The following is a 25,988-nucleotide window of genomic DNA, read 5'->3' as shown; positions in this document are numbered from 1 at the left end:
GTGACAGCCCAAATCACAGTTTCCTCCCTCACACTGGGGGGAGCAGAGCAGACCTTATTTTCAAATTGTTTAGCACTTATGTTCTAACCAGTGGAGCTACCTGAAAGACAAATCAGAGAAGAAAATAGAGACATTACTACTGATAATACAGAAATAAAAAGGATTATTAGAGAATACAATGAACAATTATATGCCAACAAATTGGATTATCTGTATGAAATGAATACATTTCTGGAAATATACAACTGATCAAAACTGACTCATGCAGGCTTCCCTGGTAGTGCAGTGGTTAAGAATCTGCCTGCCGATGCAGGGGACACGGGTTTGAGCCCTGGTCCGGGAAGATCCCACATTCCACGGAGCAACTAAGCCCGTGCACCACAACTACTGAGCCTGCACTCTAGAGCCCGGGAGCCACAACGACTGAGCTCACGTGCTACAACTACTGAAGCCCACACACCTAGAGCCTGTGCTCTGCAACAAGAGAAGCCACGGCAATGAGAAGCCCGTGCACCGCAATGAAGAGTAGCCCTCACTCGCTGCAACTAGAGAAAGCCTGTGCACAGCAACAAAGACCCAATGCAGCCAAAAATAAATAAATAAAATACATTTTTTAAATTAAAAAAAACCTGACTCATGAAAAAATAGAAAATCTGAATATATCTATAACTACTATAGGTATTGAATCTGTAATTTTAAAATTCTACATAAATAAAATTCCATGACAGATGGCTTTGTTGGTGAATTCTACCAAACATATAAAGAAGAATTAACAGCAAACTCCTCTAAAAATTGATGAGGAGGGACTATGTCCTGACTCATGCTATGAAGCCAGCATTAACCTGATGCCAGAGCCATACTAAAACACTAAAAGAAAAGAAAATACACCAATATACACCAATATCCCTCATGAATATTAATGCAAAAATCCCCTATTAAATATTAGCAAAGCAAATTCATCAGTACAGTAAAAGGAATATCACCACAAATAAGTGAGATTTATTCCTAAAATGCAAGGATGTTTCAACATATGAACATCAATCAATGTAATACATCACATTCATAGAATGAAAGGGAAAAAAACAGATGATCATCTCAATAATTGCAAAAAAAGACATTTGACATAAATCAATACCGTTTCATGATAGAAGAAAACACTTAATAAACTAGGAATAAAAGTAACCTTTCTCAACATGATAGAAAACTATATATGAAAACCCCACAGCTAAAATCGTACTCTATTGCAGAGTCTGAAAGACTTTCCCCTAAGATTAGGAACAAGTCAAATATGCCTACTTGTGCCACTTCAATTCAACATAGTATTGGAAGACCCAGCAAGAGCAGTTAGGAAGAAAAAGAAATGAAATCCAAATTGGCAAAGAAGAATTATCTTTGTTCATGGATGACATGAAAGCAATTTCATTTATAGTAGCATCAAAGAGAATAAAATACTTAGGAATCAACTTAACCAAAGAGGTGAAAGATTTGTACACTGAAAACTACAAAACATTAATGAAAGAATTTAAAGAAGACACAAGTAAATGGAAAGAAATATCATGTTCAAGGAGATTTAATATTGTTAAAATGTCCATAATACTCAAAGCAATCTACAGATTCAATGCTATCCCTATCAAATCCCAGTGGCTTTTTTTTAATATAGGAATAGAAAAAACAGTTCTAAAACTCATATGAAAACACAAAAGACCAGAGATTCTGAAGGTGAAGAATAGAACAACTGAACTAAAAATCCACTAGAGGGATTCAAGAATGACTTGATGAGGCAGAAGAAAGAATCAGCAAACTCAAAGACAGGTTATTTAAAATTGCCCAGTCAGAGGAGCAAAAAGAAAAAAAAGACTGAAACAGGGTGAAGAAAGCCTTAGGAAATTATGGGACTCCATCAAGCAACAAGCAAACCAACATGCCTATCATGAGAGTCCTAGAAGAAGAGAGAGAGAGAAATGGGCAGTAAACTTATTTAAAGAAGTAATTGCTGAAAACTTCCCATATCTGGGAAAGGGAAATGGAATAGAAGATTGAAGAAACTCAGAAGACCCCAAAATAAGATGAACCCTAAGAAGTAGCCACCAAGACACAATATATTCAAACTGTCAAAAGTCAAGGACAAAAAGTAAATTTTGAAAGCAGCAAATCATGTATAAGGGAGCCCCCATAAGACTATGAGCTGATTTCTCAGGATAAAATTTGCAGGCCAGAAAAGAATGGGATAATATATTCAAAGTGACAAAAAGAAAAAACACGCCAACAAAGAATATTATACCCAACATAACTGCCCTTCCAAAATGAAGGGAAAACAAAAACTTTCCCAAATAAATACTGAAGTTCATCACCACTAAATCTGCCTTAAAAGAAATGCCACTAGATCTGCCTGAAAAGAAATGCTAAAGGGAGTTCTTCAAGTTGAAACAAAAGGACACTAAACAGTAACACAAAAGCACACAAGCATATGAAACTCACTGGTAAAGGTAAATATATAGACAAATAGAGAATACTGTAATACTGTAATTAAAATGGTATGTAAATCACTTTTACCTGTAGCATAAAAGTTAAAAGAAAAAGAGTATTACAAATAACTATAAATACAAAAATCTTTTAATGGATACACAGCATAAAAATATGTAAAGTTTGGGGCTTCCCTGGTGGCGCAGTGGTTGAGAGTCCGCCTGCCGATGCAGGGGACACAGGTTCGTGCCCCAGTCCTGGAAGATCCCACATGCTGTGGAGCGGCTGGGCCTGTGAGCCATGGCCGCTGGGCCTGTGAGCCATGGCCGCTGAGCCTGCGCCTCCGGAGCCTGTGCTCCGCAACGGGAGAGGCCCCAACAGTGAGAGGCCCGCATACAGCAAAAAAAAAAAAAAAGAAAAAAAATATGTAAAGTTTGATATCAAAACAAAGTGAAGGACAGGTAAAAGCGTAAAATTTTTGCATGTGATTGAAGTTGTTATCAGCTTAAAGTAGACTGTTATAACTATAAGATGCTTTATGGAAGCCTCATAATAACCACACAGAAAATACCTATTAAAGGTAAACAAAAGAAAAAGAGAAAGGAATCAAACATATTAGTACAAAAATCAACAAAATACAAAGAAGTTAAAAAGAAAGAGGAGAAGAGAAATAAAAGAACTACAAGATAGACACAAAACATTTAACAAAATAACAATATAAGTCATTCCCTATCAATAATTACTTATATGTATTACTATATACTATATATAATAGTTACTTGAATGGAGTAAACTCTCCAATCAAAAGACATAAAGTGGTTGAATGGATTTAAAAAAAAAAATCCAACTGCATGCCATCTATTACAGTAGACCCATTTTATTATTTTTTAATTGAAATATAGTTGATTTACAATGTTGTGTTAATTTCTGCTGTACAGCAAAGTGACTCCATTTTATACATATATGTACATGTATATATACATATATATATATATATATTCTAAAAGACTATTACTTTTTAATACATGGAGAAAGAAAGTAAGTTCCTTGAAATTAGAATAATTTTTAAATTAAAATAAAAAACCACTCACCTGGCTTCCTTGTTTATTTGATCACCATACCCCACTGTTTTCACAACAGTTAAATTCAATTGAATATTGCTTTCCTGAAGTTCATATGTCTGAATTTTAAGTCCAACATTTGGGTAAAAATGTGAGGATTTTTTGTCTTTCAAATTAGTATTGAACAGTGTGTCGATCAATGTTGATTTTCCAATCCCAGTTTCCCCTGTATAAACATAGATACATCATAGGGGCATAAGATGTCTGAGAAGAAGTAACACCCTGACCCTCTAGGAAGGTTTAAAGGGTCCCAAACACTTTAAAGACAACTGAACTAAATATCCTTGAAAGTATACATGCTACTCTTGACTCCCTCCATCATTACATAATATAGAAAGATAATATACACAAAGCTATATCAGATTCTGAAGAGCACTGAAACACTTAAAGAAAAAAATGTCTAAGTAACATGACTAAGAAGATACAAACCAATACAAACATGAAGACGTAGTCTTAAATTAACAGCATCAGTGTTATGCTGCTTAAGATAAGTTGAAATGAGCATTTAGGAAAATTAGGAAGTAATTCATGTGAGGGGTTTGGCACTTACCCACACAGAGAATATTAAAAAAGAACCCTTGTTGAACAGATTTGTTCACCAGTTGATGAGGCAAACAATCAAAACCAAAACGACCAACCATAGTTAAGCAACGGATATTATCTTCTTTTTGCTTAGAGAAAAAAACAAAAATACATTAATTAGAATAGAAAATATCATTTGAAAATATGACTACAATAATATGTCAAAGAAATGGAATTGATTATCATTTTATCATCATACCTCAGATAAGATGCAAATGAAGTAAATTTGTGAGAAGAGAAATCTTTATCCAGACACACAGATTTTTGTCATCATTTTTATAAATAGTGACTCTATCTCTGAATCACACTCAAACTATGTTTCTAAATTTAAAGTAGGAAATTAAAGAAATACCACAAGAAAGCCTAGTGTGTTACTATACAATAATAAAATATTTTTATAGAAAAAAAGGAAACAACATTCTTTCACTCTGTTTCAGTGTGGTACTATATTCAGGAAACCCAATATATGTTAATATATGTAAGGAAATCAAAGTTAATTTGAATTTTTTAAAAAGCAACTAAAAACTTAGACTCCAAATTTGTTATATGCCCTCTGAGAACTTGTGTTATATCAAATTGTTAAAGGAATCCATTGCTAATAATACCAACCTAGAAAACTAGAAATCCAACAATATTATACATAAACTTACCAACTGATTATTTTTAAAAGGTGGAAAAATAATTCAAAGAATGCTTAACAATCTACACTAATTTCACCCCTAGAAATCTCTCCCAAACAACTAGAAAACTTCACAAATGCTTTATGCAGAAAAGTGTTCACTGTAGCTATCTAACATCCAAATATATGACTCCCTGAAATAGAATATCCAAGTAAATGATAATGTATTTTTTCACGCACACACTGGGGCATTCTTAAGTCATTTTTAAAGATATTTATGAAAAATGCTTTAATAAATTGAAAAATACATGAAAATATTAAGTTAAAAAAGTAAAGTGTGAAATTGTGTGTACACTCGTAGCTTTTGGTGATAGAGTAACTTATAGCATTTTATCTTTCCTTACATCAATTAAAAACAACTGTTTGGGGAGTTCCCTGGTGGCCTAGCGGTTAGGATTCCGGGCTTTCATGCCCGTGGCCCAGGTTCAATCCCTGGTTGGGGAACTAAGATCCCTCAATCTGCATGGTGCGGCCAAAAAAAAAAAAAAAAAAAAGACTGTTTGAAGGCACTGGGAGGGAAAGAAAAGGAGGCAGAAACAAGAATAAATCACGCTGGAAATAAAGTTAGCATAAGAGGTGAAACTAGGTTTATCCATATATTCCCTTGAAGTGACTCCCCAGTAAATGAGAAACTTGGGAAGCAGAGCTCAAGCAGAGTGACAATCTTGAGCTGGGAAGTCTAAGGTCAGAAGCTGGGCTGCCAAAATACTGGGATATTGAGAAAGAAATGCTGGAAGAGCAAGCATTGGGGAGATCCAAATCTGCAAACTTTAGAACACTTGGCTGAGTCTAACTCTGCACGTGCAGACATGACTACAAAGAGCTCAGTGGCAATGGAGAGAAGAGTTGGCATTCCAAAAGTGCTAAGCTGGCATTTCAGCAGTGGTCCTGGGAAGACCCAAGGAGACAGAGTTTGGAGTTTACATTTCTTCCAAGATAGATAAGTTTGGTCAACACTTTAGATAAACACTTCGGACTTTATATTTAAATTTGTAAAAGGACTTGCTATAGGATTTAGGATTATGTTCTAAGTCAAAGGGTTACTCCCAAGTCAAAGGGTATAACTAAGATAAACCCATCTTTTTTTTTTTTTTTTCGGTACACGGTCCTCTCACTGTTGTGGCCTCTCCCATTGCAGAGCACAGGCTCTGGATGCGCAGGCTCAGCGGCCATGGCTCACGGGCCCAGCCGCTCCGCGGCATGTGGGATCTTCCCGGACCGGAGCATGAACCCGTGTCCCTTGCATCGGCAGGCGGACTCTCAACCACTGTGCCACCAGGGAAGCCCAGATAAATCCATCTTTACAAAGAGTATCATGACTCAACAGGGTCCAAATGACTTGCCAATAATCTAACTGCCTGCTAAAACAAAATTCAATACTCTTTAGAGAAATATAATAATAGAATTCAGACTTTCTACAATACCATCCACAATGCTCAATGCATAATCAAAATTACTAGATTTGAAGAAGCAGAAAAAAGTCTGTCTCATAGCCAAGGAAAAACACAATCAATAGAAATACCCAAACAATGAGGATATTGGAATTGGCAGACAAATACTATAACTATTATGAACATGTATAAGAATCTACAGAAAAAATGAGTTTAGTGGATGAAGTGATAGGTAATTTTAGATACACGAAAGATGATGATCTAGGAGTCAAAGCATACCACCAAAAAAAGTCATCAAATCACAAAGGAAGACAGCAAGATAACAAGTAAAGAACAAAGCAATTACAAAACAATCAGAAATAATTAACAAAATGGCAATAGTAAGTCCTTACCTATCGATAATTGTTTTAAAGGTAAGTGAATTAATTCTCCAATAAAAGGTCATAGAAGGTTGAATGGATTTTAAAAAATCAAATGATATGCTGCCTACATGAGAATAACTTTAAGAACACAACAGACTGAGAGTAAAGGGATGGAGAAAGATATTTCAAGCAAATGGTTACCAAAATAAAGCAAAGGCAGCTATACCTATTTCAGACAAGATAGACTAAGTTATAATTATAAAGAGGACAACCTATCGAGAAGATGTATTTATTATAAATATGCACTCAGTACCTAAATATGTAAAGCAAATACTAGCAGAACTAAAAGGAGAAAGAAATAGCAATGCAATAGTAGCTGGGGATTTGAATACCCCACTCTCAACAATGATACATCATCCAGATGGAGAACCAATAAGGAAACAGCAGATTTGAACAATGCAATAGACTGAATGGGCCTAATAGGCATATACAGAAAGTTCCATCTAACAGCTGCCTACTACACATTTTTCTCAGGTGCACACAAAATATTTTCTAAGGTAGATCATATATTAAGCCACAAAACAAGTCTTGATTAATTCAAAATGATAGAAATAATATCAAGTATCATAATGATATGTAAGACATTTACACTGAAAACTACAAAAGAATGATAAGAGTGATTAAGATTGAACTAAATAAATGGAAATATATATTATGTTTACACACTGGAAAAACCATTAATATTAAGATGTTCTTTCACCCCATATATATTCAAATGCAATTTTAAAAGCACAGGAGAATCTATTCAAATGGCACCTACTGGCCAAATGTTGCATATTTGAGCATCAAAATTATTAACTCTGAGATTACTGTTCTTCATATTCCAATTTCATGTTCATTTCTACATGCCTACCCCTTCCTGAATCACCCTGATATGGGACTCTTAATTGAGTTCAGTAGTAAGAGTAAAATAGGTTTACTATATCATGTTTTTAGCATAACTATTTTGAATAGTGTGGTCAAAAATATGAAATTATTAAAAATTTTTTCTTAACAAAGAAAACATAGAGTTGGTAGTCCTAAATAAGAATATGCTTCAAAGATTTTTTTAAAAACACTCTTTGCATAGAAAATAAAATTATGCTATTTCTTTTTCCATAAGCATTATAATATTATAGGCACAATGATATAAGAAAACATTTGTATTAATAGTTTCACTATGATTAGTATTAGAATTAATTTAATCCTCTTATGTTAAAATAAGTGATTAAGATCCAAACAGTTTACATGATTTACCCAAAGACAGAGTTCAATACACTTTGAGCTCTTTGAGATAGAATTTTATTCATTTTATATCATTAACTCCCAGCTCACAGTAGGCTTTCAATAGCTTTTGGTTGAATTAGTGCATGCTAAATGAAGAGTAAATGATAGGGATAGGAGCCTACCAGGGTCCTATCTGGTCTCAACCAAGAATCCAGGAATCAACCAAGAATTAATTAGTAAAAATTCCATGGGGATTTTATGTTTAAAGAGAGTGTATTTAGCAATACTAAACTGAAAATACAATCAAATAAGAAATAATAAAAATTTCAATTTGTAACTACTTGTGCTCTTAGAAGACAGTGTTTATATATGGTGGTAAATTTTGAGTTCTCTACTCAAAAGAGAACATTCTGACCCACATAATCTGAAGATTATATGTAACAATAAAAGATTTGGACACTCTACTGTCCTCTCTGTCCTAGACTCCCCTGTGGCAGGCTTCTCTCATTTTAAAAAATGTAGCTTAGGGACGTACCAGATCAAAGTGCTTTGTGTGTCCATAGAACAAAATATAGCCCATTTTCTTATCAGGAATAGACCAGAAACCTTGGCCTCATGAACACTGAGTTTTCACCCACAGAGCAAATATCGATAGAACAAGCAGGGGTTTCCATAGAATCATCACTATTACTTAACAAATGTCTTCTTACGGGCCAAAAGTTCTTTCTTTTAATATTTACTTTTATAAAATTCCAATATAATCTATGTAGAGAACTTAAATATTTCAGATTCTACTAATTTGGAATTTGTGATCTTTCAAGTCTCGTTCTTGAATTCACCTTTGCATCATCCACAAACAAAGCACAAATAAAGCAAATTAAGAAATAAACAAGGTGGATATATAAAAATATATGAACCTACTATTAAAAGGATTATTTCACATGCATTCACATGAAACTGAAATGCAAATCGTACATTATTTTAATCCCTCATGATAGCAAGGACACACAGACTACATCTAGCAAATGGGATACTGTACATAAAGTTATAGTCTGTAAATTTATAAAAGGACTCTACAAGCTCTGACAAGCCCTGATGTTTACCCTGCATTCACTGAACTTTTTTTTCCAGTGGTATGGGGAAAGGTAGCTGAATAAGAAAAGGCACTAGTCATTGTGAGCCTTTGGGACAGTCACTGGTGCCTGTTTTCTCTTCTGTAAAATGAGAACACTTGATCAGGACAGCTTAAAATTTTTTCACACTCTGATGTTCTATAAGTCAAAGAGTCTTATTTATGAAGAGCCTACAATTTCAATGAGAATAAAAGCCATGAAGAAAAAGTTAAAATATCTATTAATATCATACTAAGTACCAAAATTACAGAAAAGTCAAAAAATAATATAGGAATTTGGAAGAAGGATAGATGACTGTGGCATAGAGTAGTTAAAAATAATTTTAAAAGATGGCAGATTGGGGGCTTCCCTGGTGGTGCAGTGGTTGAGAGTCCGCCTGCCGATGCAGGGGACACAGGTTCGTGCCCCGGTCCGGGAAGATCCCACATGCCGTGGAGCGGCTAGGCCCGTGAGCCATGGCCGCTGAGCCTGTGCGTCCGGAGCCTGTGCTCTGCAACAGGAGAGGCCACAACAGTGAGAGGCCCGCGTACCGCAAAAAAAAAAAAAAAAAAAAGATGGCAGATTGGCTCTTGAAGACAGGATAAGATTTGTATGAAGGAGGGAGGTATTATGAACAAGAGGCAAAAAAAGGACCCCAACAATAGAGAGTTTTAAATATGAGGCTAAGGAATATGGATTTTATCTAAATGGTAATGGGCAGTGGCTAGAGGTTTGAGCCAGAGAATAGTAGAAGGAAGAAGCATTTCAAAAAGATGAATAAGGCACTAGCATGACAGTGGCCTGGAGAGCAAACTAGAGCCAGAAGATGAGTTGTGAAGCCCCTTCCCTTATAAAAGTGAGTGTTCTGTTGGTGGGAATGTAAATTGATACAGCCACTATGGAGAACAGTATGGAGGTTCCTTAAAAAAACTAAAAATAGAATGACCATATGATCCAGCAATCCCACTACTGGGCATATACCCAGAGAAAACCATAATTCAAAAAGACACATGCACCCCAATGTTCATTGCAGCACTGTTTACAATAGCCAGGGCATGGAAGCAACCTAAATGCCCGTCAACAGACGAATGGATAAAGAAGATGTGGTACATATATACAATGGAATATTACTAAGCCATAAAAAGGAACGAAATTGGGTCATTTGTAGAGATGTGGATGAATCTAGAGACTGTCATACAGAGTGAAGTAAGTCAGAAAGAGAAAAACAAATATCGTATATTAACGCATATATGTGGAACCTAGAAAAACGGTACAGATGAACCGGTTTGCAGGGCAGAAATTCAGATACAGATGTAAAGAACAAACGTATGGATACCAAGGGGGGAAAGTGGCGGGGTGGGGGTGGTGGTGTGATGAATTGGGAGATTGGGATTGACGTGTACACACTAAGATGTATAAAATAGATAACTAATAAGAACCTGCTGTATAAAAAATTAATAAAATAAAATTCAAAAAAACCCCTAAAACTAGAACTACCTTATGACTCAGCAATCCCACTACTGGGCATATACCCTGAGAAAACCATAATTCATAAAGAGTCATGTACTACAATGTTCATTGCAGCTCTATTTACAATAGCCAGGACATGGAAGCAACCTAAGTGTCTATCAACAGATGAATGGATAAAGAAGATGTGACACATATATACAATGGAATATTACTCAGCCATAAAAAGAAATGAAATTGAGTTATTTGTAATGAGGTGGATAGACCTAGAGTATGTCATACAGAGTGAAGTAAGTCAGAAAGAGAAAAATAAATACCATATGCTAATACATATATATGGAATCTAAAAAAAAAGGTTCTGATGAACCTAGGGGCTGGACAGGAATAAAGACGCAGACGTAGAGAATGGACTTGAGGACACGGGGAGGGGGAAGGGTAAACTGGGATAAAGTGAGAGAGTGGCATGGACATATATACACTACCAAATGTAAAATAGATAGCTAGTGGGAAGCAGCTGCATAGCACAGGGAAATCAGCTCCGTGCTTTGTGACCACCTAGAGGGGTGGGATAGGGAGGGTGAGAGGGAGGCGCAAGAAGGAGGGGATATGGGGACATACGTATACATATAGCTGATTCACTTTGTTGTACAGCAGAAACTAACACAGCATTGTAAAGCAATTATACTCCCATAAAGATGTAAAAAAAAAAAAAAAAGAACAGAGCTATTAAAAAGAATTAGGTTGATCAGTATGGGCTGATATGAAAAGTTGTCCAAAGATTAGATTAGTTATTGCCTGTAAAGAGCTAGGTTGAGAGGCCTGTTATCTCTTTCTATTGTTTGAAATTTTCTTTTAATAATGTTATTTTTAATTTCAAAAAGGAGAATAAATTAAGTTGCCAGTTGTAAAGGTTCAAAAAAAGTTTAGAAGACAACTTGCTAAATGATTTGTAGCAAGCATTTATATATCAGATTAAAGCTCGACTGATTGGCCTTTGGGATCCGCCTATTCTAAAATTTTATGATTTTAATGTCATGTAAACAGAGGAGAATTCACCGTGATTTAATGCATCAGAGGGCCCAAAGGTAATATGGGATGGCATAAGTCTGTGGTTTAGTCACTGAGATAGGACTCTGACAGTAGTTTTGTCACCAGCAAAGCCCACTGGGGTCCCTGGGGAAAATATGATGGAATCTAGGTGATAAGGTCTAACCTCTTCTTTTGTGCTTAGTCTAATCTCACTTGCCTTAAGGGGCCAAGCTCAGAGCCCCTACACCTAACGTGTGGGATTAGAGTTCCTAGCTCAGAACCACTGCACTCAGGACTTCCCTGGTGGCACAGTGGTTAAGAATCCACTTGCCAATGCAGGGGAACATGGGTTCAAGCCCTGGTCTGGGAAGATCCCACAGGCCACGGAGCAACTAAGGTCATGTGCCATAACTACTGAGTCTGCGCTCTAGAGCCCACAAGCCACAACTACTGAGCCGACGTGCCAAAAGTAGCCCCCGCTCACTGCAACTCAGAGGAAGCCTGTGTGCAGCAATCAAGACCCAACGCAGCCAAAAATAAATTAATTAATTAACAACAACAAAAAGAACTGCTGCACTCGACACCCCAACTTGGCGCTCCATATGGAGAAGCGCTGTGCATGACACCTCAATTCAAGATGATGACAGTGAACCGTGTGCAGAGATGCTGCTGCACCCGGCACTGCAGTCACCCTCCAAGAACGCCGCCCCTCTCTCCGCTGAGAAGAACCCTATAAAGCGAGCCCGTCAACAGCTTGTTCAGGAGAGCGAGGACTCTAGAGCAAGAGCTCACACCTCTCCATTCTTTGATCAAAGAATAAAGCTTTCCTTTGCTTCTGAACCAAACTGGCTCTCATTCTATTGGCTCCAGTAACACGAGGCAGGAGGACTCTTGTTGGAGCCCGAATCAAAAGGGTCAGTAACAATAAGATAAGGTCTAACCTTTTCTTTCATGCTAAGTCGTTTCACTTGCCTACAGGGGGCCGTGTGCAGAGGCCTGCACCTAACACCTCGGATTAAAGTTCCCAGCACAGAACCGCTGGGCCCAACACCCCAACTTGGCATACCGTGTGGAGAAGCCCTGCGAGCAACACTTCAACTCAAGATAGAGGTGGGGTGCCGTGAGCACCCACGAGAACTCTGCCCCTCCCTCTGCAGGCTGGAACCCTACGAAGCAGCCTGCCCACAGCCTGTCTGCAGAGTGTTCACTTTAGAGCTCGAGCTCACACCTCTCCATTCTTTAATCAAAGACTAAACTTTCCTTTGCTTCTGAGCTGCACTCAGTCTCACTCCACTGGCACGAGTGACCCCAGGCAGGAGAACCCTTGTGGGGACCCGACTTGAAAGGGTCAGTAATAGTTTCAGAAAAGCAACGAAGATGAAAGTTAGATCAAATGTGATTTTTAAAGTGTGGCTGATAGAAAAATAAAGGTGGAATAAGCCATTCACTTCAGAAAAGTTACTGAGAAAGAGAAGAGAAAAAATATGATCGTTTGATGGTTCAAACGAAGATACAGAAAACCATGCATGATTGGAGGAAAACACCGAAAAGAGAGCCGTTAGTTATTAAGTCATAAACAAACACTACTTAACATAGCTCAATATTCATGTATCTGTTCAGGTATCTATTTTGGTCAAAAATAGTTCTAAAACTCCGTTTTCACCCATTCAGATATGCTACTCTCTCTTTTAGGGTAAAATTGTATGTGAATTACTATGTTTTCCCTAGTACAGAGACGCGTCTTAAAATGGAACTTGGTTCAATCTCCCACTCAGTAAAGTAATAAAAAAGCAGCCACCCAGCCACTTCCTAAAATAACTTCATTTAAAAGTTTTTTATTATCAGTATCTAAAGGTCCACAAACATATGCATCAAAGTAGCAATATTTTCCTCACCTACTGGGAGGTTCTGGAATTTTCATTTGTTATTCTTTGGTGTTAAATAGGAATAGTCTTTTGTACTACTAAAAATGTCTGCAGATGCAAGAAACATGCATCAGTTATTTAAACGATCATTGATATTTAACTCCAATCAGTATAAAAGTTAATTCATGTCCAAACATAACAAACATAAGCCTTTACCATCTAGGTCTATACCAGTTTATTGAGTCAATATTTTGAAGCTACACGATTTTGTTAAGGACAAAAAGGAGAATTCTCTTTGAAAGATATACTCAACTATATCTTCATCATCGGATATTTGTGTGGACATACGCATTGGTTTTTCTGCCATGTCAGACTGGAGGAGCTGAAAACAAAGAAACAAAAACCTTTAAAAGATTACTTTAAAAGGCTACATTCCTACAATATAATTTAGATCAATAAGGGAGCCTAATATAGACATTATCCCTGGTTTTGGCTTTCAGTCCACACTGTTAACCTGTTTTCAACTGTGGCTGCTTTGCTAGACAGGCTTCTATATAATAAATAATACTCAACTTATAATGTACAGTAATACATTTAATCATAAACATACAAAAAGCATCTAAAGAAAGGTAAACTCCCTTTTGAAATCAAAAGGACAAAGAGCATTGTTCTTCTTTAAAGAACTCTCTGGGCATGAGAAACGGAAATAGGGAATTTTGCTTTTCTTTTTCACTTTTTCTTTAGTGAATTATAGTTGATTTACAATAGTATATTAGTTTTAAGTGTACAACTAATAGTATATTGCTTTCAGTGATTCAATATTTTTATAAATTATACTCCATTTAAAGTTATTACAAAATAATGTCTATATTTCCCTGTGCTGTACAATATATCTCTGCTGCTTATTTATTTTATAGGTAGTTGTTTGTGGCTCTTAATCCTGTACTCCTATATCACCCTCCTTCCTTCTTAAAAAGTGCTAAAAGAACCAGGAAGACACTTATAATTACTTAACTTTCCAGAGTAGCTTATCAGGGGAGGCTCGGGTGTTAGAGTGTACTTATTGAAGGAGAATCGCGAAAGCAGAGCTTCTAAAAATCTAAATGACTCTCTTAGACAAGGAACTAAATTAATGATAGTTGTCATTTATGAAGCATTGTGCTGAGTGCTGATGTGCTTTATCTCCTTTAGTTCTCATAATAGATATGAGCTACACATATTTTCATTGCCATATACTAAAAGAGAAAATTTAGAATCAAAAAAATTAAGTAACTTACTTGCTCAAGATTTCAGCTATGCGGCAGACACAGGTCTGAACTGACTCCAACGCTGGTGTTCTTTCTACTGTCCCCAGTTCTGGACCAAATATTCACTGTATTTGCAACAGTTTGGAACAAGGGAGGAGAGGTACAAGAGAGCAAGCTGTGCTGATTTCCAAGCAACACTGCCTGAGAAGGACATGCTACCCTACTTTTGAGTATAACACAAAGATACTGAGACTATGAGGCATGTTTTAAAGGGAAATATTATATATAAGCATAACAAAGAGAAAAGCAAACAGAATTAAAGAATGGCTCTGTACCATGGTCTTTTCACTTGATATATCCTGAGGATTATTCCACTTTAGTATATAGATTTACCTCATTTTTTTCCCTAATGGTAAATAGTGTTTTCTAATACAGGTAGTGTTTTGTTCTATGGTATGGTTTACTCTAGTCTAGTATATATGAAGGTTCTATATTATTTAGTAGAACAATAATGGTGGGTATCGGCAGTGATTTCCGAGCTTTAATTGCAATCCAACAGTAAACACTTAAACCACTGAAAAAGGGTTATTTCTTAACTTCTTATACTTATCTTACCTCAGAATTTGAAGTAAATTACTATAAACTTAAGAGACTTGTGTTTCAGTTAGGCAGATGAAAAAAATTCTAGCGATCTAATGTACAGCATGGTGACTACAATTAACAATACTGTATTTTATACTTGAAATTTGCTAAGAGTAGATCTTAAGCACTCTCCTCCCCCCAACACGCACACACACACACACACACACACACGCGCGCGCGCACACAGTGCTAACTATGTGAGGTGATGGATATGTTAGCTTGATTGTGGTAATCATTTCACAATGTATATGTATATCAAAATATCACATTATGCACCTTAAATATATACAACTTCTATTTGTCAATTATATCTCAGTAACTCTGGAAAAAAAGAGAGGAATTTTTAAAAACTAAGAGTATCTCTGTGTGACTGCTGACTTTTTGGCAAGTCTGCAGAAGACGGTTTGAAAACTAGAGATACAAGTTATCTTTTTTTTTTTTTTTTTTTGCCGTCGGCGGGCCTCTCACTGTTGTGGCCTCTCCCGTTGCAGAGCACAGGCTCCGGACATACAGGCTCAGCGGCCATGGCTCACGGGCCTAGCCGGTCCGCAGCACATGGGACCTTCCCAGACTGGGGCACGAACCCGTGTCCCCTGCATTGGCAGGCGGATTTTCAACCACTGCGCCACCAGGGAAGCCCCTGAATTACTTTTTGTATGTGGTGTAAGGCTAGGGTCCAATTTTATTCTTTTGCATGTGCATATCCAGTTGTTCCAACACTATTTGTTGAAAGTCTCTCCTTTCCCCATTGAATGCTAGCATTAACAGATGAACATTTGCAACCGATTTTGGTGAATCCCAATTAAGCAAAATGTTCCCCTTAAAAGAATTCCATTAGTCTCATCAGTAGACCTGTATTATATACTATATATATTCAATCATTATTATTGTATTTTTAGTTTCGTCAATATAAAATTCGGGAGGGGGCCGGTATTTCAGGACTGAGGAGAGCGACGGCTTGTGTGGTCACCTAGGGGACCGAGCAGCGACCCACGCGGGAGCCTCTGATTGGCAGGGGCTATAAGGGGTCCTCGGCCCTCTGGGAAGGCGCAGTTCTGCGAGTGCCGGGAGCGGGAGGTCCGGGCCCCCGGGGTCAGCGCGTCCCTGGTGAGAAGCAGACCCGGCGAAGCGGGTGGGAGTTCCGAGCCCTGCATATGGGAAGCGGTCGGCCCTGGGCGCCGCCGGCGCATGCGTATCGCAGAGCCGAAGCCAGCGCGGCGCGGCCGCCATTGCTTGGAGGCTTTCGTCAGAACCCGGCTGGCGCCGGCGGCTGGTCCAGCCCCAGGGGCCCCGTCATTGGGCGTCATTGGCTCAGGCATCAGGGCCCTCATCACCCTCTCCCGCCTGGGTCCGGACGGGCGGCGGCGGCGGTGGTGTCGTCGTCAGGGGGCGGAGCCGGCCTGGGCGCCCTTTGTCTGTGGAGGCGGGTGAGTGCGGCCCCCGCGGGCGAGGGGGCAGGGCGGGCGGCAGCCCGGGGGTCCCGGGTCGCGGACGCCGCCCCTCCGGTCGACTCGGAGCCCCCCAGCGGCGCCCTTAGATTTCTTGGATACCCTGTGCCCCTTTGATAGGAAGGCCTCCGCATTCCAAGATTGCAAACCTATTTTCCTCTAATATCTTATGCAATTTATTTTGGTATAGGCGTGGGTGGGTATCATTTTTGGAAAGTTTTCCCCATCTCAAGAGTATTAAAACATTCACCTTTATTTTCTTGTAATACTTTTAAAGGATTTTTTACATAGCTTTTTTTTTTTTTTACATTTTAACCTACTGGGTATTAATTTTGTGATAACGTGTTAGATAGGAATATGCCTTTTTCCCCGGTGGTCTTGCCATCATCTGTTTTCTCACTGAATTGAAATGACGCTTTTATTCTATTCTACAGGCGTGTGTATACTCGGATCTGTTTCTAGACTGTTTCATGGCCCTCAGTTTCTGCACTGGTACCATTTTGTTTTAATATGTGGCAGAGCAGATCCCCCTAATTGTGTCTTTTAGCATAATGAGCTTTCTGTGTCTTTTAGTTATTTTGAATTGTGGGAAACGTAAAAGGAACAAAAGTTACCATTTTCTAAGAGACAGAGTTGACCATGGCACTTAGTAGGTGCTCTTATTAAATGGAGAATTTGTTGAAAGTCACTCTATTGCTGAAAACTTTTATATGCTTCCCTGCTGCCATCAGGATAATGTTTTAGTTTCTTAGCAGTGCCCTCAAAGCCCTTTATGACATTAATATTGCATACTGCTTGGCCTTCCACCCTTGCACTTTATGCTGTAGCCCTACCAAACCACCCAAACAGGACACAAAACCCTCTGGGGAAAATTCATTAATTTAATGATATCAAAATTTAAAGTTTTTGTATTTGAAAAGAACAAAGGGCTAAAAATTAGAGATTTGAAGAAAATATTTGCAACATGTGTTAGAGAAAGTGCCTATAATATGTAAAGAGACTTGTTGAAAAAAGAAAAGAGAAAAAAGAAAAGTGGGCAAAGGATATGCACAGGCAATTTATAGAAAATACAGGAAACCAATGAAAAAAGTGCTTGACTTAATAAGTAACCATAGAATGCAAATGAAGACAGATATTTTTCACCCAGTGGACTGGCAAAATGTAAAACTATTGGTGATACAAAGTGTTGAGGAAAGTGCAGGGGTGAAGGGCACCGGTTGTACAGTTGAGGAAGTATTTTGGGTGGCAATTTGACTACATTTACCAAGATGTTAAATGAGCTCACTCTGTGGTTCAGAAATTCTATTCTAAGATCTGTCCTGCAGAAATACTTGCACAGGTGCACAGGGAAGTATGTACAAAGATGTTTATTACAATATTGTTTGTAATTTGAGAAATAGGTACAGCTTAAATGTTCACTCTGGATATGGTTAAACATATTGTGATAGACCCATACAGTGGAATATTGTGCTGCTATAAAATAGAATAAGATAGTTTATTATGTAGTTTATTGTGAAGTTAACACACAAAGAAAGATCTCTAAGACATTTAGTGAATAAAGGATGTTGCAGAACAATGAATATAGTATGGTGTGCGTTATGTTAAGTATGTATGTGGTTATATTATGTATGTTCATAAATACACAGAAAAGGATGCAAACCAAGTGACTGACAATGAGTTACCTCCAGGGAGGGAAGTAGAGTAGAAGAGAAGTTGAAAGGCACACATATTTTACTCTGTGTACACCCATGTTTTGCATACTCATGTTTTTATGTAGAATGTGTAAAAAAAAAAAAAAAACCTTGTTAACGTGTATAATCTGTGTAAGGAAAACAAAACAAAACAAAAACCCTCACACGCACTTAGAACCTGTACAGAGAAAAAAAAAAACCCAGGTTTTATAAGGTAAAATTTAAAAATATTAGCTCTTTTCAGAAAGCAGCAAAAATTAGAGACAAATGATAAAGTGAAGACTATATTTGTTATCTATGTTATGACAGGGGAGTTGCTGGTTACTATCTGTGTTCAGAGGTCCCCAAACCATACTCAGGTTCAGTGATGTTCTAGAAGTACTCACGGAACTCAGCAAAACTGTTATACTCCCAGTAAGATGAGTATTACAGTGAAAGGACGCAGATTAAAATCAGCAATGAAAAAAAAGCATGTAAGGCAGGGTCCAGGAGCGACCAGGTGCAAGCTTCCAGTTGTCCTCTCTCAATGGACTTGTGCAAGTAGTCCTTAATTCTCCGAGCAATGATGTGTGGCCATATGTATGCAGTACTGCCAACCAGAAAAGCTCATTCAAACCTTGGTGTCCAGAGTATTCATTGGAAGTTGGTCATATAAGCATGGCTGCCCATCCATTTTGCTGACCTCCAGTCTCCAGCTCCTCCAGTGGGCAAGCTGATACCACATGGCCCAAGGTTCCCACCATAGATCCCATTGTTAGCATAAACTTTTTGACCTGTCCCAAGACCTCAGGTAAACAGAGACACTCTTAACAGACAGGATGTTTCAGGGGCTTATAGGTTATCCACCAGGAGCCAGGCCAGAGTCAAACCGTTCCTTGGAATATGCAGTTTGGACCATTCAGACCTGCTCATTTTATCCTTTATTGCAGACTGTGTAATAAAGGACTCTTACAAATCAATAAGAAAAAGACAATATGGTAGAAAAGTGGACAATTGACACAAAAGGGTAATTTATAAAAGAAAAAATATAAAAGTTAAAAATCCTACCTTACCTGTTATCTAAGAATTGCATATTAAAGCAGCAGTTAAATACTGTTTGTGTATTAGATTTAAAAAGAATAATACCTAACATTGGCTAATGGTCACTATCATATATTGCTGAATATGTAAAATGATACACCTTCCTGAACACCTTTTGCCTTCCTTTTTACCCAGCAGTTCCTCTGCTAGGAATTTATCCTAAGGAAATAGTCAGGCAAAATTATGCCAAAACTGTATGTTTGCTGTTGTCTGTAACAGCAGAGAAAGAAGGAGAGAGAGAGGCCTAAATGTCTATTAATAATAAACTTGTTAAATAAACTTTAGGTATCGCATGCAATGGAATATACTATGAACCTATTTTTTTTACAACTTTATTGGAGTATAATTGCTTCACAATGGTGTGTTAGTTTCTGCTTTATAACAAAGTGAATCAGTTATACATATACATCTGTTCCCATATCCCTTCCCTCTTGCGTCTCCCTCCCTCCCACCCTCCCTATCCCACCCCTCCAGGCGGTCACAAAGCACCGAGCTGATCTCCCTGTGCTATGCCGCTGCTTCCCACTAGCTATCTACCTTACGTTTGGTAGTGTATATATGTCCATGCCTCTCTCTCGCTTTGTCCCAGCTTACCCTTCCCCCTCCCCATATCCTCAAGTCCATTCTCAAGCAGGTTTGTGTCTTTATTCCTGTTTTACCCCTAGGTTCTTCATGACATTTTTTCCCTTTAATTCCATATATATGTGTTAGCATACGGTATTTGTCTTTCTCTTTCTGACTTACTTCACTCTGTATGACAGACTCTAGGTCTATCCACCTCATTACAAATAGCTATGAGCCTATTTTTTTAATGAATATTTAGATTTTTGTTTTCTACCATGAAGTGATGTATACAATATTATCAATTAAAATCCAGGTTTCAAAAAAGAAATAACATGCCATATTATAATGTGCATGAGTGTGTGTGTGTGTTTGTGAAGGAAAAGCCTGAAAGGCTATATCCCGAAAAAGTAATTGGTTATCTCTGGGTGATGACATTATAGGTGATTTTTTTTCTGCTTTTCTGTATTTACTAAAATTTTCATTTTAATATTTGTCAGAAAATAAAGTGAAGGTGTTTCCACAGTAGAGAAGAGGTGTGGAGAAAGATCTCTCTGGCTGCAGTGTGAAGAAAATGTTGGACTAAAGTTAAGGACCAGTTAGATGGGTGTGGCAGTAATCAAAGTGAGAGATGATACCTGAATAAAGGTAGTGGAAGTGAAGATGGAACACTCACTACGTGTTTAAGGAGGGAAATTTACCAGGATTTGACGTTTGATTGGGGAATGAGACTAAGGGAAAGAAAGAGAGGTCAGGAATGGCACTCAGGTTTCAGGTTTGGTAGCGCTATTCATTGAGACAGGGAATATGATAGAGTAAGAGTAATATGTAAAATATATAAATACCGCTAACTAAGTGCTAATATGATCTAACTATTCACAAATATTTAATCCCTTAAGCCTCACAACAAACCCACGAGGTAGGTGGGGATGTCCAGTAAGAGTGTATGTGGTTATATAGGTCAAAAAAGATGATCAATGAAACCGTAGCAATGGGTGAAGCCACCTGAGAGTAAATAGACTACATTCAGCCCTTTGTATTTTCGGCTTCCATATTTATATATTCAACCAACTGCAGATGGAAAATATTTGGGGAAAAAATTCCAGGAAGTTCCAAATAGCACAACTTGAATTTGCCATGTGCAGGCAACTGTTTATGTAGCATTTATACTATATTAGGTATTATAAGTAATGTCATCTAGAGATGATTTAAAGTATACAGGAGGATATATATAGTTTATGTATAAATACTACACAGCATATTATATAAAGCGTTTGAGCATCCTCAGATTTTGGTATCTGCAGTGGATTCTGGAACCAGTCCGCCAGGGATACCAGGGGACGGCTGTAAAAATAGAAGAGAATGAATACAAACACTAACAAATAAACGTAACTGTAGTACAGATGAATGACATAACCTCACTGAAGGAAGTGGCAAAGAAAAAACTGACCTAAGTAACTTTAGGAACCACTATCTTGACTGTATACTCTAAGGTTAAAGACAAAGAGAACTCTACATACATGCTGTAATCAAGCTAGTAAATGTGTTTCTCACAAGGGTATGAGTTAGTAATTCTGAAACTACTTTGTGTGTATACCAGAATTGAACAAATAAGTAAATATATTGTAGATAATGAGAGCCAACAATTTTTCACTGTTGAAGAAAGAAGTTACCAACGAGAAAAGGAAGAAGACCAAAATGAGCCCTGGGGTATCGGATTGGAATCAGAGGTGTCAGTGTGAACTCATGGTATTTAATATATAGACAAACACAATAGAAGTATGTATATGTATGGTTGATATGCATACATATGTACTTCGTAGCTCAGTCTCCTGGAGGGCCTAGAAGCAATGATACACCAGTAGCAAGCAGCACACCTGGTACCCAGATTTTTGTGTCTAAACACTTTCCCAATAAATGGAACCAGGGCTCTTTGGAGAAGTGGCTGATTCCAGGGATGGTCAGGGAAAATACAAGAGCCTAGAACATCTTATGGTGCCAGGAAGTGTTCAAAATAGCTGAGCTGGTCAGAATAACACAGGAGCCTCCTAATGGCCACAGCTGGAACAGTTTGTATAATAAAATAATAATGTTTTGTATTTTAACTCATAGAATAAAACAAACATCCATAAATCCATGCAGATATAAATAAATTAGAGCCAAGGAACAGCTTTTCCTTTTGGAAAAATTCCAATTAATAATTAGTAGGAAAGAGGGAAATAGAGAAATCACCATTAAGCAAACACCATATTAATAATTGTTGCAGTGGTGAAACCTGGTAAACACCACCTTAGCCAGGTGATAATGGTCAATGTTATCATTCATAAGACATACCTACATCATAAGCCCATTCATATTATGCACTAAGAAAGACACAACATCACTTCTGTGTCATTCTTGCTAAAAATCTTAACTTCATTCCAACCCTGAGAAAACATCAGACAAACCCAAATTGAGGGACATTCTACAAAATAATTCATTAGTACTCTTCAAAAGTATCAAGCTCATGAAAGAAAACCTGGGGAGCTGTTACAGATTGGAGGAGACTCAGGAAAAATAAAAACTAAATGCCATGTGGGATCCTGGATCAGAAAATATTAGTGGAAAAACTGGTGAAATTTGAATAATTTGAATTAATAATATTGTTAAATTCCTGGTATTGATCATTGTACCATGGTTATGTAAAATATTAACATTAGGACAAGTAGGATAAATGGTATTTAAGAACTGTGTACTACTTTTGCAGCTTTACTGTAAGTCTAAAATTGGTTCAAAATAGAAAGTTAAAAAATAAAAAAATAGGGCTTCCCTAGTGGTGCAGTGGTTGAGAGTCCACCTGCCGATGCAGGGGACACGGGTTCATGCTCCGGTCCGGGAAGATCCCACATGCCGTGGAGCGGCTGGGCCCGTGAGCCATGGCCACTGAGCCTGCGCGTCCAGAGCCTGTGCACTGCAACGGGAGAGGCCACAACAGTGGGAGGCCCGCGTACCGCAAAAAAGTTAAAAATTAGGGCTTCCCTGGTGGCGCAGTGGTTGAGAGTCCGCCTGCCGATGCAGGGGACACGGGTTCGTGCCCCAGTGCGGGAAGATCCCACATGCCGCGGAGTGGCTGGGCCCGTGAGCCATGGCCGCTGAGCCTGTGCATCGTCCGGAGCCTGTGCTCCGCAACGGGAGAGGCCACACGGTGAGAGGCCCGCGTACCGAAAAAAAAAGTTAAAAATTAAAAAAAATAAAAAATAAAAAAATAGAAGGGCAAACACCAGAACCCTTTCATTTACTCATTTAGCAAATATTTGATACATATCTACTATGAATCACATACCGGGCCTTGAAATTAGAATAGTTAAGCAAGACAGAACAGATTCCTGCCTTCATGGAGGTTAACATCACACAGTAGTGAGGTATAAATAAAGATGGATAACTGTACAATAATTACAACAATAAAAAGTGCTACCTAAAGAAGGAAGGTGTGAACAAGGGGGCCTCACTTCGTCCGTGATGTCAAAATCTTACTTGATTTAAGCTGAGACCTGAAGGAAACGTAGGTATTGCTAGGGGAGGAGGTGGGGGTGGATTCCACACATGGCACATTTAAACACCTAAAAGCAGGATGCTGTGTATGAACCCTCAAAAGCAAACAGCAGAGTGGCTTGAGAGGGAACAGGAAGCAGGTCGTAGGTTTCTTTATGGCTTTGTACTCCAGCCTAAGGAAGCTGCTGAAGAATTTCAAGTGAGGGACTGATAGAGTCAGGTTCAAATCTTTTCAAGGTCCCTTCACTTCAAGTGTGGAGAGAGTGAGAGTAGATTTTGGAAAATCCTAAGGAACAACAATATGTGAATGGTAGGCAGAGGAAAAGGGATTAGAACATAGCCCACTGAAGTAAGGCAAGACGCAGCTGTCAGCAGTACCAGATACCATCAGAGCTCAAGAAAGCAAGAAGTAATGAGGTCCATTGCATGAACTACAAAAGAGAGTTTGGTGTTCTTGACCATAGCAATTTCAGGGGAGTGCTGATGGCAGAACAGAAGCAAGATTACAGAGAATTGAAAAATAAATGGGTAATGAGGAAGTAGAGACAAGTATCGACAACCCTTTGAAGAGTTGTAGCCTTGAATAAGGAAAGAATGGTAGTTGCAAAGGGGTGTAAAAGCCAGTGAAAAATTTTAATGTTGGGAGAGACATTAAATGATTTTAAATGATGATAGGAAGGAGTCAATAAAAGTGAAAGATAGGGCTTCCCTGGTGGCGCAGTGGTTGAGAGTCCGCCTGCCGATGCAGGGGACACGGGTTCGTGCCCCGGTCCAGGGGGATCCCACGTGCCGCGGAGTGGCTGGGCCCGTGAGCCATGGCCTCTGAGCCTGCGCGTCCGGAGCCTGTGCTCCGCAACGGGAGAGGCCACAACGGTGAGAGGCCTGCGTACCGCAAAAAACAAAAACAAAAGTGAAAGATAAAGTTGAAGATCTAGGAATGAGAAGACAGGTGCTAGATTCGTGCCTGTAGGGAGGCTGGAGAGAACGGACTGATTCCAGGGAAGAAATACTTTGTAATTTAAATTCTTGGGCCAATAATATCTCCAGAGGTGCTATTTCATGAGATCTAGGATAGGACCAGTGAGTCTGCTTTTCAACAAGTACCATGATGCAAGTGATCTTCAGACCACACTTTGATAAACACTGCTCTTTTGTCTATTTTCCCTGCATCTATTAAACCACTACTAGGTCTAGAACCTAGGTCTCCCAATTCACAGTCTAGTGTTGTGTAAGGTAAGAAAGATTTCAGAAGTGGTTCGGTCCTAGAAGTGCGTGACTGAAGTAGAATGATGGTGAGAATCATTGGGATTGAGGGTGTGAAGGAAACGAAAGGCTCTGATAGTTGTTCTGAGTCCTTGCTTGCATCAGAATCACTTGTGGGGCATTTAAAAAATATGTGGATGCCAGAATTCTTCTCAACAGATTCTGATTTAGTAGCTCTTGGGTAGAGCCTTGCCATATATATATATATACATCTGGCCCTATATATATGCATCTGTAGTGTCATTTTAAATCTGGGCAGAGTCTAATGCACAGCCCAGATTGAGAACCATTTTGTTCTCAATTTATTACTTTCCCAGCCATCATGGTTACTTGTTTGAAAAAGACTGGCAATTCTGCAATCTCTCTCTCTGGAAAGCTCCACCCGTTTGTTGTATGAGAAATTGCACAGTTTGTAGGTCAGGAGTGGTTCTCTTTTTTTGTTCTTTCCAATATAGGAATTAAAAGGGAAATTATGAAAAGAAAAGGATCAGATTTTTTTTAAAGAAAAGGGAGAAAACAAATAGCAAAAAGGACTTTAGTGTATACTAGAAAGACCCCAGGGCTGAATCAGAAGACCTAAGTGTTCTAGAACCAGCTCTTTCACTTAGCTCTGTGATTAGAGCTTCATTAAGCCAAGAATTCATTAAACTCAGAATCCTTCATTAAACCAAGGAACTGAGAACTAAAGCAGCATTTCCAAAGGTGTATTTTAAGGAACCCTAGTCCCATCAGATGCCGTAAAAAGTATTCTCAGGGGACTTCCCTGGTGGCACAGTGGTTGAGACTCTGTGCTCCCAATGCAGGGGGCAGGGGTTCAATCCCTGGTCAGGGAACTAGATCCCATATGCATGCCGCAACTTAGAGTTCGCATGCCACAACTAAGGAGCCCATGAACTGCAACTAAGAAGTCCACCTGCCACAACTAAGACAGCGCAACCAAATAAAGAAGTAAATAAATATTTTTTAAAAAGTATTCTCAAACTAGCTATATTTGTATGCAATGTATAATATATTTGAAATGTTCCTCATTGCCTTGGGTTCACACATATAAAGGAGAAACCCTGTCCACTAACATGGTTAGTGCTGTTTTCATTGTTGTGAATAAATGGTTTTCAGGTGATTGGGTTTGAAACCTCAGGACATCCTTGTAGATTCTACCTGACTCTTCAGACCATAGGACCTTTTTAG

At 38.4% G+C, this 25,988-nt stretch overlaps 2 protein-coding genes across 6 annotated transcripts in view; one reads left to right on the top strand and one right to left on the bottom strand.

The window, feature by feature from the left end:
- The window catches only part of SEPTIN14 (septin 14), a gene marked incomplete at both ends in the record, with an annotated part of 563,121 nt that overhangs the window by 29,119 nt on the left and 508,014 nt on the right, over positions 1 to 25,988 (bottom strand). The window contains 3 exons of one of the 2 annotated variants that reach the window (XM_081256123.1): positions 3,555 to 3,750; positions 4,135 to 4,255; positions 13,651 to 13,713. In XM_081256123.1, the coding sequence (XP_081112249.1) occupies positions 3,555 to 3,750; positions 4,135 to 4,255; positions 13,651 to 13,704 (371 nt within the window). Of the gene's footprint in view, positions 1 to 3,554; positions 3,751 to 4,134; positions 4,256 to 13,650; positions 13,714 to 25,988 lie in introns of those variants that run through there. The other variant, XM_081256122.1, reaches the window with a different exon arrangement.
- LOC308629418 (small ribosomal subunit protein uS17m) overlaps positions 16,293 to 25,988 on the top strand; it is a 44,501-nt gene continuing 34,805 nt past the window's right edge. For 2 of the 4 annotated variants that reach the window (XM_081257219.1, XM_081257218.1), the window contains exon 1: positions 16,472 to 16,653. The gene's annotated coding sequence lies outside the window, so the exon portion shown is untranslated. Of the gene's footprint in view, positions 16,334 to 16,471; positions 16,654 to 25,988 lie in introns of those variants that run through there. The other 2 variants (XM_081257220.1, XM_081257222.1) reach the window with 2 other exon arrangements.

The sequence above is a fragment of the Mesoplodon bidens genome (assembly GCF_964165515.1).
Source record: "Mesoplodon bidens genome assembly, chromosome: 15".
Lineage (NCBI taxonomy): Eukaryota > Metazoa > Chordata > Mammalia > Artiodactyla > Ziphiidae > Mesoplodon > Mesoplodon bidens.
Note: the sequence above shows the minus strand (reverse complement) of the source record. Positions and strands in the feature narration are given on the sequence as shown.